This window comes from Haliotis cracherodii, unplaced genomic scaffold (assembly GCF_022045235.1).
Source record: "Haliotis cracherodii isolate W230 unplaced genomic scaffold, xgHalCrac1.p SCAF_1, whole genome shotgun sequence".
NCBI lineage: Eukaryota > Metazoa > Mollusca > Gastropoda > Lepetellida > Haliotidae > Haliotis > Haliotis cracherodii.
In genome coordinates this window covers 68350035-68363340 of record NW_027266264.1, presented here as the reverse complement: position 1 = coordinate 68363340, position 13306 = coordinate 68350035, and the positions used below count along the sequence as shown (strand labels likewise).

General features: G+C 40.5%; 1 protein-coding gene across 1 annotated transcript; it reads left to right on the top strand.

Moving 5' to 3' along the window:
- LOC139467698 (solute carrier organic anion transporter family member 2B1-like) lies at positions 1-9231 on the top strand. Its single transcript, XM_071249214.1, has 10 exons — positions 1-26; positions 348-1091; positions 1504-1590; positions 2200-2382; positions 2838-3002; positions 4061-4253; positions 4385-4514; positions 7011-7165; positions 7576-7640; positions 8398-9231. The coding sequence occupies exons 2-10, from the start codon at positions 356-358 to the stop codon at positions 8655-8657; spliced, it is 1974 nt and encodes a 657-aa protein (XP_071105315.1). The 5' UTR covers positions 1-26; positions 348-355; the 3' UTR covers positions 8658-9231.
- The last annotated feature ends 4075 nt before the right edge of the window (positions 9232-13306 follow it).

Sequence of the window (13306 nt, the reverse complement as noted above, 5' to 3'; positions counted from 1 at the left end):
TTTTTGCAGAGCTCTGAAGACAGTTGGTAAGTATATGCCTGTATTAAGACGTATGTATTATGTATCATTCGTTTGAGTCCTTTAAGACTTATGTAACCTTAATGCACAAATTCTCTTAAAAGGTAATTCATTGTACGAAACGTATATATGTATATTGGGATGAGATGCCTGTAGATCGTTCCTTGTATTAACCTCAAGATTTCTCGACGACTTGCTGAAGCAACGTGTTTGATATTGACGTAATTAAGATTCAGACAATTTTTTCATCATATTTCCAAGTAAAAATAATGAGGGATACAGCACCATAAAAGATAAAACATAAAACTATTTTATGTGTCTTTGTAAAGGAATAGTGATGGCATCCAACATTATAGAAGAAGCATCAGAGAAAGAGTTGTCAGTCAAATGTGAAAATACAGAACAGGTGGACAAAAAGGCTATAAGCAGCATCTGTGATTCGGACGAGGACAAAACATCGGGTGGCGACGGATCACGTTCCCCATCCTGTATGCAAAGATGTGGGAAAGTTGGATCATTCACGATCTCGGTGGGATTGGCCTCCCTTTGTCTGCAAACAATAACGGCTTATCTAGCATCTCAGATAACCACTCTGGAGAAGGTGTTCAACATCGACAGTACAACCAGTGGCATCCTTCTGAGCTGCAATGATATCGGCTACCTTTCCACAGTCTTGTTTACCAGCCACCTCCTCCGGAAGAGTCATATCCCGAGAGTGCTTGGCATTAGTACGTTGGTTTATGCACTATCGGGAGTTCTCAGCGGGCTGTGTTATTTCATGGACCCATCGTCTTTGCCAAGAAGCATCGGCATGACAGGCAATGTCACCAACGCGACTGACGCAGGGGATGGAGAGAAGTATCTGTGCAGTCAATCCGGGTGGGAGAGTAGACAGAATGATACGTGTGAGGGTGGATCTGCTGGACCTGTCGGGGTGGAGAAGCGATGGCCGCTGTGGTTTCTCGCATTGTCGCTGGTGGTACAGGGGTTAGCTAAATCTCCCAGGGGCCCTCTATCGTCAGAGTATATTGACAACAATGTGACTGATAGAAGAAGAACAGGGCTGTTTCTAGGTAAGAGTGAGTAGGTTGAGTGTAATGTCTTTTTGGCGTCTCTGGGTAAGAATGGAATGAGCTAGGGATAGGATGACTTAAGTCACTGTTGTTGATAAAACCAGTGACGGGAACCAGCCTATGCTTATGTAGAATAGAAACATCATCTCACACAGCGTTAATTCTGTTTTCGACCAGCTAACAGATGTCAGAAAAGATCCAAAACAGATAATGTTACAGAAAATGTTCAAACAATTTCATGTTCAAATGTTTGTTTGATCTATCTTTGCAAAGATAACTTTCACCATATCATCATGTTAATATGAATATAGTAAATGTGAGGGTGGGCCACATGTTCGTCCTTTTCAATGTATGTACGGATGAACACCTTTTGTCATATCATTTCATTTATATGTATTTCAATTCATGTCAGGGGGACTTATATCATTTACAATGTTCGGACCAGTGTTGGCATTTTCCCTTGGAGGCGTCTTTTCTCAAATCCCAGTTGATTTGTCTCGTAAGTAAGATAAATATTCTTTACAAATAAAAAAATGTATGTATTTTCCTATACAGACGGTATCGTACAAACATTCATTCAATGAACTCGATTCTGTTGTCACAAGTTAAAACGTATTGTTAATAATATTAAAATGGTTTAACATGAAATATTAATAACCAAATACAGTTATCAATAGGACTTTCTGTGATAAATTACTAAACATTTTTCAATAACATAAAGTTCAATATTATGGTTAATATGCAGCCAAACTTTCTTAAACATTTGAAACAAAAGATGAGATTGTCTGCTCTGTTGTTAGATATGACTCTCTAAACATATCAGCTTTGTACAAGGTATTCATGATGCAATATCTAAACAATGTTTCCCCCAGGCCTCTGTGATATGCCCCTTCATTAGATGTTGTTACAAGTTAAGAACTTAAACGCATTTCCAAGAAAATGTCCATCTATCAAGTTTGTCATTTTATATCTCCCTTTTCATACTTTGTCACGGGATGCCAATTTAGCCATCCTAGATTATTGGAGCTTTGGACAACTGTAGGCAAATTTCTAGTCTTTGAACATTTATACCTGTTACATGTATTTGCCCTACTTTCTGTTCTTCCAGCCACTTCTCTGACCCCACAGGATCCAAGATGGCTTGGTGCCTGGTGGCTAGGATTTATTGTTTTCGGTGGTGTGTCGGTCGTCACGGCAGTGCCATTGTTCTTCTTTCCGAAAAAGATGAAAGGCCGACATATTGTCCTATCAGATGATGACAAGACACAATCATTTTGTGACAAAGTAAAAGGTAGTGCTTCAGAATTCATGATGTAAAATGTAAACAAGATTAACATAAGTGACCTTTATTTATGAACTATACATTGAGGGGTATTTCATAGCCTTTAACGCTTCAGCCAATAATTGGAAGAGTTGATATTTGATATTTCACGGGACGGCCAAGTGACCCTATTAGTCTTTTGTCAAAACTGCGTGAGTGCAATTTGTTTTGGCCAAAAAAGAGGGATTGTAGATCAATATTGAATATAACTCATATCGTTCACACCTTAACCTGAAACACCAGAATAAAATAATTTCTTCTTTTGTCAGGTCACATTACTGTTTCATAACTTGTGTCATGTTTAGACAAACCAAGGGTGACAAAATGAGAGTAAATGTTTTCATGATATGTTTATTGGAGAAGTAACAGTGAAAGGTAGATGCGATTGCCTTTGAGTTCAACTAATCATTTCTCCACATGTTCAGATTTCCCGCTGTCGTTGTTTCGGGTGGTGAGTCAACCAGTCTACACTTTAAACAACCTCTCCATGACGTGCACGACGATTGCTGTAGTGGGGCTATTCTCATTTGGCCCCAAGTATCTCGAAACAGTCTTCAACATCCCTTCTTGGAAGTCCAACCTGTTTATAGGTCTGTTTAATGTATCATCACGTCTTAGATGTGTGGGGGCACGGGTGGCCCAGTCGTCTAAGGCGCCGCGTTTCGCTGTGCAGAGTTGCGTCCCTTGGGCACGCCAGAAACCTATGATTGTGGGTAAGAATCCCGGTTCGCCCCGATTATGTTTCTAGGTTTGTCAGCACCGTACCCGTGCTCGTGGGTTTCACCGAAGTGGTAAACGTCTGGGACCTGCATCACTTTCCCTCCCACATTAAGCTGACACGCGGTGATATAACTGGAATAATGTTAAACGAGGCGTTAAACCCATCTCACTCACTCACTCTTAGATGTGTTCTCCTTTATGTCTTGTCTCCATTTACGAATCGAATCCACCCTGCATCATTGTGTCATAACTAAAATGTTAGACCTGTCAATCAGCGAATCATCATTTCTTAAACCTGTTCTCCTTTAGCGAATCACGAAATCTTTGGTCTGTATTCCATCAGTGAGTTATGATCTGGATCAGGCTGGATCTCTATCATAACCGAGTTTTAGATGTTCTCACGAGATTCATCACGCCTTAGGTATGTCCTCCATCTGTGTACTCTCGCTTATTAGATGTGCCCTCCACCAGTGAATCATAACGTCTTAGGTGCATATATGTTATCCATCCGTCATTACTCATTCCGACATATGTTCTCCACCAGTGAATCATTATTATTAGGTATGTTCTCCATCCGTGTACACTCGCTTATTAGATATGTTCTCCATCATTGAGTCATTACGTCTTCGGAAACTATATGTTATCCATCCGTGGTACCCCATTCTGATATATGATCTCCATCAGTAAATCATTACGTCTCAAGTACTTGTATGTTCTCGATCTGTGAATCATTATAATTAGGTACGTTCTCAATCCGTATTCACTCACTTTGTAAGTCAATCAACTGTCTTTTTCGTTAGTGAATGATTAGGTCCACATTAGCTATGTTCTTTTAACTGGCGGTATCTTCGGCTGATTTACAACTATTGACCTTACACCATTGATAGCATGACTACCATACCTGCACATGTTGTTTGTCATTAACTAGGTGTCATCGTGCCGATAACAATAATTTTGGGAACGCTTCTCGGAGGTTTCATTGCAATGCATTTCAAGTTAGACAGAAGTGGCTGTATCAAAGTATGTATCGGGACCTTCTTTCTCGCTACTCTTGTGGAGTGCCTCAACTTCCAATTTGGCTGTGACAACCAAACGATACGCGGACTTAGACGGGGAAACCAGTAAGTTTACAAAATATTATTTCTAAGGACAATTAACTTCCTGATATGAGACTGAACACTATCAGAATCGTTATTTCGCATCTATTGTCTTTGTTGGTGATATTAACTGTTTGACATTGTCACATCTTCAGAGAGAGGGTTGTGTTTGATGACGGTCTGAATACGTGTGACTGTCTCAACGTCCGCTTTCTTCCCGTCTGCAGCGGCAACGTCACGTTCTTCTCACCATGTCATGCGGGATGTCGCAACCAGACTGCCACTGTAAGGGGTATTATATACTGAACCGCAAAAGAAACGTCACCGTGGATAGATATTTGAGAAACAATATTTTTCCTAACACTGTACACATACTTTGAGACATTAAAAAGATGAAAATTGGCAAAACTGATCATCAAGGTTGAAATTAAAGTGTCAAATGTTCTTAAAGTGAAACACAACACTAGTCTCTGAGAAAATGGCATCACAAGTCAGTATCTCGTGTGTCCGCCATGTGCATTGATGACTGCCGTGCAACGTCAATACATGGAACGGATGAGGCGGTTGATGAAGGCCATTGGCACTTGAGCCCACACTCTGAGGAACGCCTGTCGCAGTTCAGTTGCAGCTGTCGGCCTTGGTCGGACGTCATTCAGCCCGTGTTTGAATCTCGTCTACGGGTGCTCAGTGGGATTTAATCAGGACTGAGGGTAGGCCACTGTATTGTTCTGATGCCATTCGCAGTGTGGGCACGGGCGTTATCATGCTAAAACTCGTGGTTGCGGCAAAGTGCGAAATGAGGTATGGCGCGTGGTTTCAAGACTTGATCAATGTACCGAGCTGCTGTGGCCTCTCCCTGGACCGATGCTCTGGAAGACCACAGGGCCGACCCTCTGTGCAGGACAAATTCCACCCCACACCATGATGCTCGGACCAGCCCGTGAGCCTCTCTCAACAACACAATCATCCGAATAACGTTCCCCACGGCGTCTCCAGACTCTCTCTCTCTCTCTCTCTGCCATCTGCTGTTGAGATACAGTAACGCCTCTCGTTTGAGAAGAGGACTCTTCTCCACTGCTGGTGGCGCCAATGCTGATGCTGTTTTGCCCACTGAAGACGTTCCCGGCGATGACGTGGTGTCAGAATGGGTCCTCGGTGTGGTACGTGACAGTGGCGGTGTCTGCTCGTCAATCGTCGACGCACGGTGTCCGCACTTATGTGTCGCTGGTGTGTCCCCATGGTCTGCCCAGCAGTTTCCGCAGCAGTAACAAAGCGGCCTTGAAGATGCTGTCGCACGATCTGACGAGCCTGACGTCATCTGTTGTGTTGGTGGTCTGGTACCGATGCTGGAGCCTATATATGGTCCTTACTGGACTTGAAATGCATTGGCTACTTGCCGGGCGGTTTGTCCAGCTTGCAATCCTCCAAGGGCTTGGTGTTGCTGATTTCTTGTCAATCTTGGCATGTGGTAGCAGTTCAATAACGAATGAATGTTATCCGATCCGGGTGGATTTTATAGGGCAAGAAATGGGGGAACGCATGTGCATTTCAATTTGCACGGAACTCACGTGCAGCGGGTTACCATGGTCGTTGCCGTGATGTGTTTGGGCGATCGGTTTTATTGTCATTTGCTTTTTGTTTGTATCATCAAATTTCATTTTGTCTGACTAGGTTATGATAGATTTTAAAAACTTTGACAAAAATTACTCATATATTTCAATGACAACTTTTCATGCAATCTTACTTGGGGTGACGTTTCTTTTGCGATTGAGTATAGTTTCTTTTAAAGGATGAGGTAGGATGAGAGATAAAAGGCCGAGTTTTGGAACGCCAAGAGAACCCATTCATATGAACTCATCTGGTCACATTCACAATGATTTCAAAAGATTTTTCCTCATTTCATATATTATGTATGTCCCGTTGGCTAAAATATGCTCTCATCCTACCATGGCTTTCTATAAGCACATATTATGAAGTCATGTGCTGAAACCGAATTTCGTACTAAACGAAATGAATAAAACTTTCACCATTCTTTGGCTCTGCCGAGAAGAGACGCTCGTTGAATTGTTCAATGCCTGTCCAGTTGAATACCCTATATGTTGATATGTTTGGGTAGCCTTTATCCGGCGCTTATGTATTTGAGGTCCATATATAGTGCGTTCCCTATACCAGTATCATTGCACAGATTCAACGCAACTGATTAATCGTAATGATTCAATTAAAGATTATCATGTAAGTGTATCGGCATTATCAATATGGAAAGATAGCTGGAAAGGGACTTGAACAGATGGATTTCTGGGCAAAATAAGTAATGCTATTCAGAGTCGATTTAAGTGAGGAATCAATCAAAGAGTTGGTATTGTTCGTGCCTTCAGCTAATTAATGGAATATTGTTAAATGTTGAGTTAAACAACAACCAAACAAACAAAAAAGCAATGTTAAAGATCGCGATCGAGACATACTAAAAAGGTTGAAAAATAAGGTACACACATGGGCGAAATTCGTCTTTAATTCCTTTTTCTGACTGACAACATAATAGTACAGTGTATGTTTTGTTACATACAGCCGTCACTCATTCCGTTCGTGAAAGTAGCGCCTGATGTGAACCTTTAAGGCTAACAAATTATTACTGAGTAATCGAACATCCTTCAGCCTTTTGCTGATCGGATTTATGTGTCTTCAATTTACTCATTATAACTTGATGACGTTTCGCTTATACAATCTGTTTGGCATATGTTTGGATGCATATCTAGTCACAAGCAATACGAACGTTTGTTTCAGACTTACGGAGGTTGTTTGTCTGCTGGAGGCGGCTCTGTAAGCCCCAGCTTCTGTGAATCGGGGTGTCCCTACCTCTACCCATACGTTGCCTCTACGGCTGTTTACGCTTTGGCTGGAAGTGTTGCGTTCATCCCCATGTATCTTGTCCTAATACGGTAGGGTCACAACATTCAGGATGTTATGCATGCAACAGGAGTATCTCTGTAGAGTCTTCTACACATTTGAAGTACCATATCAACTTACACCGTAGTGATTCCCGGGTTAGAAGGCGACTTAATGGATCCAGTACTCAGATTCCGTATTGATTTCATTGTTGATGTCGTATCCTTGTATCGTTGCTCGTAATATCAATCAATTGATTGTAAGTACCCAACTCGATTAATTCCATGGCCGTCGTAATATAGCCAGAACATTGCCCATGCGGCGTTATACAAAATACAAACATACGAAATATTGTTTCTATTACAATATAGCATTATTAACCTCCTGTGGGTAAATATGCTTGCATTGACTTCAGTGATGCTGTATACAAATGCCTCTAATTATACTTTGTATTAAATAACAGAAGTGTGGCGGAGAAAGACAAGTCAATGGCAATAGGACTATTCAGTTTTTCCTTTTCTGTTTTTGGTACGTATATCTCGTAAGTCACTATATCTCTCTCTTTCTCTTTCTCTTTCTCTTTCTCTTTCTCGCATACATATGCACACATACACACATACACACACACCCACTCACATCCACACTACACACACACACACACACACACAACACAGACTACACTCACACCACACACACCATATGCACACAACACACACACGCTCAGGCATAGATGCTGACCATTGCATTCTGGAGCTGTACTGCTGCTGGAGGTTGTCAGTTACGACCAATGAATCGTTTGTACGAGCATTGTTTGAAAGACAACACATGGACTAGCATGGTGTGCAAGCGGCCCAGCTCTTGGTGCTGCCAGTATGTTGTCTCGGTACTCCTGTCCAGTGACCCTGCCCAATTTATTATTACAGACCCCCCCCCCCCCCCCCCCCCCCCCCGCTTTACAATATAATAAAGAAATCTGGTTTCTGATTAATTGTTGCAGAACAAGTGTTTTGATACAGACATTCGATGCAATGTAATACCTGCACGATGCCTCTACTGATCGTGAATTCAAGTTGCAACGCTTGTAGACTAGACTAGTGTGTGCAAACATCAACCACTATTTGCGACTGAGCTTACAAATGTTACCCAACATAGCGGTTTGGCGCAGACATTTCATAATCCAACTAAATATCTTCGCGACGCATTTCATATAGAAATGTTCGTGATTTCAACATTGCAACGTGTGTTTAACACAAGTGTGTCACACATTCTATGGTTTCTTTTTCAGCCTACATCCTAGGACCTATTGTGTACGGGAAGATTATCGACACCACATGTATTATCTGGAATTACGCATGCGGCAAGCGTGGATCATGTGCACTCCATGACCTTGTAGATCTACGAACGAAAATTACAGGAATGAATGTATGCGTCCGCTCGGTTTGTATTGTGTTGAGTGTCATAACACTGTTGCTTTTGAAGTGGAGGAATAAGAAACCAGAAAACGCAAAGAAACTCGAGCCAGAGACAGCGTCGTCTGAAATGTAGCACTCCTATCGGGATAGTATCAGAGTATTCTGATAGTATACCATCAGCTGAGGTTCAGTATGATTTAGGTGATCGTTCAAACTGTTTCAGTAAGGGATATAATACAATAATTGTGTGTCTACATTCAATATTGTATCATCCATAGGGTGTCTGTATACGAAATACGGTTTCAGTACATTACAATCAATAGGGTTTCTGTATGCAGCATGGTAACGTCTATATGGTTTCTGTATGAGATAGGTACCATTAATGGGGTTTTAGTATGAGAGACAGAACCATCCATATGGTTTCAATATGACATACACTACCATCCACGGGGTTTCAAACGGAGATTAGTTTGGCACCCATATTGTTTCAATGTGAAAAGTAGCAGTTTGTGCTGAGATGTAGTATCATGCAATGAGTGTTCAGGTTTGGAATTCGGACATTATCAAATGTATAATTATGACTGAAGAAAAACACGAGTACTAACTTCACTTCAAGCCAGTTATTGTATGGTATTTCTAAGGCGCTGTCTGTTGTAACATCCATCCCATTAAATATGTTTCTTGACATGATTTAAACTATATATCTGAAATGCTCCAATGTTCTCCTCACATTTCATGAATAAACGAATTAAAACCAAAGGGTCCGTGAGTCAAGATAATGTGTTTACCTTAACTCTATACTGTTTTTATCTACATCTACTTGAGTCAAAGACTTGCTCACAGGTTTCAAAAGGCTCTATTGAAACATTAAAAAACACATTTGACACACACCTATTAGCCATACATGTAAGTATTAGCTGATAATGTTCATGAACCAGGCGTCAAAAAGCTCGTGTACACGATAACATGACTATTTATGAATGGAATTTGATTAAACTTAGCATGCATGATCTCTAACGCATGGTCTCGATCGCATCCACACTTTAGGTGACCTCCATATAAGGTCAAGGTCACCAGAGGTCAAATGATGAAAAAATGCACTAACTGTCGTATTATTTCATGAAATACCAAAGGTGTGTGCAATTAGTTAAGATGAACTCTAAGCAAGTAACTCGACACCTATCATTGTTTAAAATGTCGACGTTGCACTAAAGGTCATTCGCTTCATGAAATTACTTGCAAATAGTTCAATTCAGGAAGTACTGTCAGCATGGTATGGAGACTTCATCTTTGAAACACCACCCAAGTAATCATCACATGGGATTGGATGATGTTGAAGGTCAAGGCAACTCAATGTGTCGGAGACGTCCAATTAAGCCGGGGGGAGGGGAGGGGGGGGGGGGGGGGGGCATGGGACTTTAGCTTCATAGTTACACTAAGCTACAACACAGTGGCGTGACGTGTAATACACATTGTAATAAGACACCACATGGTTCTGGAAATTAAATCAAGGACCTTAATGTTCCAAAATACTATTTCCACATGATTTCATATAAAACGCTGGTTTATGTACCCAGTAGACTAGGTTCATGAATATCATGAAAAAGTAAATGGAACAAACATACCTATAACTGGTTGTATGAAGTCATTGGATTCCGATTTAACGACGTCGGCTACAGCAAATCTAGTAATTAATCAGGCGCCCTGTGAAAATCCGGGGTAGAATAGGTTTTCAGTAAGCCATGCTTGCCGTAAAAGGCGTCTATGCTTGTCAGAAGAAGCGACTAACGGGATCGGGTGGTCAGGCTCGCTGACTTGGTTGATCCCAATTGCGTGGATGGATGCTCATGATATGAATTACTGCATTGTGTGGTCCAGACTCGATTATTTACAGACAGCCGTTATATAGCTGGAATATTGCTGAGTGTGGCGTTAAACAACCAACCAACCAACCAACCAATTAATCAGACATCATCGGGATTCGAACCCACGAACATAGGCTTCTAGCACATATTGTGGATGCAACACTGCACAGTGACTGGTTCACCCGTCCCAAAAGTTTCCTTTATAGTGTATTTGTAAGAAGAGACCCATATTAATCAAAGCACCTTCAATCTGGAAAGTAACGTCGTCACCGAAACAGTATACATATGAAATGTACGAAAACTAAATTAAATTCTCAAACCATATTTTAGTACTCTGAATTGTTTGATCACCTACATGTATTTACGATATGGTTTTCCCCGCATTGGTTAAAAGAAAACCTGTTTTAGATTGATTATCACCAAATCTAATTACAACCCTAACGCTTTTGGACCGGTTTTTTTCCAACAAATATTTGTGTATGTGTGTGCATGTTTATTAACACTACAAATTACAGAATGATAATAATCTCTTTAATCTAATCGGATGATGATAAAATACATGTAGATGGCTGTAACATGATATCATTAATAAGCTCACAATTAGCAAATCCATCAGAATTTCATACATTTTGATATATCTCTTTTATGGCATAATGAAAACAACTGGTTGTTTAAATAATAACACAACAGATTGCAAAGTACAGAAAAATGTTCCATTTAAAATAATCCATTCACGATACAGTACATATAGGATGCTATAACATAATATTATTATTAATATAGAGATTCATAATATAGGGAATCGCAGGTTCGGTGCCAGGATCTAGAGAGTCGCAGATTCAGTACATAGCTCCAGAGAATCGCAAAATTAGTGCTCAGATCCAGAGAGTCACAGATTAAGTGTCTCACATTCAGTGCACAGATCCATCGATTCATTGCAGAGATTCAGAGAATCGCAAATTCAGTGCTTATATCCAGAGAACCGCAGACAGGGTGGATGGATGCTGAGAATTCAGTGAATAGATCAAGAGAATCGCATTGCTAGAGTTCCAGATAATTGCAGATAACCTCAGAGAGGAGCGATCTAAGGTGTTGCAGTTTCATTGCATAGAACCAGGGAGTAGCTGGTTGAGTACACAGAGCCAGAGTCACAGATACAGGACATAACGCAGAAAGTCGCAGATTTAGTGCATACGCATACAGATACATTCAGCTGTAACCTATTCCTACCTAAAAGGCAACACAGCTATGTCTAAAAAAGATATTAGGACATCAGTATCATTATTACCTGTCGTAGATGCCGGAAACAGAGAAGACCCGGTTGAACTTCACACAAGCTTGCGTAACGCACAGAGTACACCAAAATGGCGCCAAAGAATAACTGGGCTTGCCTCATTCACCTTCTCCACAGGCGCTGCCTCCCTTTGCTTACAGACTATTATGGCAGAAATCAACAGTCTTGATACTCTCAATTGATGTTTATTGTCCGTTATTCCTTCACAAAAATAAGAGAAATGCTCATTCGTTTGGATCTGTTAACATGCTTTTCCTTTGAATGTAAGTGTTGAATGAACAGTGTTGAGGTTCAAATAACTAGTAAATGACAAGAAAAGGTGTTACAGTGTAAACAGTGAATTGGCTAAGTTGTTACAAATACAAAATTCAAAAAATATTATATCATTTAAAGATAAATGATAGCTTCAACATTACTTTAGATGTTCACACATTGTATAAATATGAACAAACTTACATCTGTGTTCTGCAATAGTTCATGACACGTTTCTCCAACATGGAGACCTTTCAAACTGAATGTGACAGTGGATGAGGTCACATGACCAGAAATTAATCCCATGATGCAACACAACCGATTATAAGTCACAAAAACCTTTGCCTGAACCTGGTATCGAACCCTGGACCTTTATGCTGCTAGTCCAGTGACATAACCAACAGACCATTGTTAAGTCTGATATATGTACGTGAAATTCATAAAATTTTTGCACAACAGATTTGCAACATAAATTATACATTCTGCACTAACACAGACCGTTACAGTATACATAGCGTCGCAGGTTCGTGCCATAGAGAAGGTGTTGAACATTGACAGCACCACTAGCGGGGTTCTCAGGAGTTGCAACGACATCGGCTTTTTGACAAGCATACTGTTCAGCACTCACCTTGACGGGAGGAGGCCAAGCAAGTCCTGGTCAGTTGGGCTGTTCGCTGTGTGTTTGTTGATTCAGGGTGCGGTAAAAGCTCCTAGAACACCTCTAGTCACCGAGTACATTGACAACAATGTTATCCAGAAACGACACACGGGCGTACTGTTAGGTAAGACAATGAGTAGTGTACATTTCTGTTGGGAAATGAGTTCAAATGTACCAGCCATATGACAATGAGAACACATTTAAGGTGATTAATTAACTACTTCCTTTCTGAACTAATAATGCACGAAACAGTTTTATTAATATACTTGATACATGATAAGCATGGTTAAAGGGGAACTAGCCCATAGCTAACTGTCGAGTCCCTGCAAATTTTATTCAGGACTTTTAATTAAGCATCTGTTTGTGTCTTTGATATGTCAAATTTATTGAGTGTATCAATTTAGCAATTATTGATTATTCCAATTACACAGAGACAATGTCTCAGTTTAGATATTAATTACCACGTCTGGAACAAGGCCGAAAAAAAGGCTTCTGACATTATAGCTCATTCGTCATTTAAATGTACCTGTTTTTGTTAGTATCTTGTTGAGCATGCTTGTGGGTTTTTTTTTAGGATCAGTGTTGACACTTGGAGTCTTCGGTGTAGCAATTGAATTTGTATTAGGAAGAATCATATCTGCTATGCCAGTGGATTTGAGTGGTAAGTGTTATGATATGTAAACAGAGATTATATGTATCTTATACTCGACCCT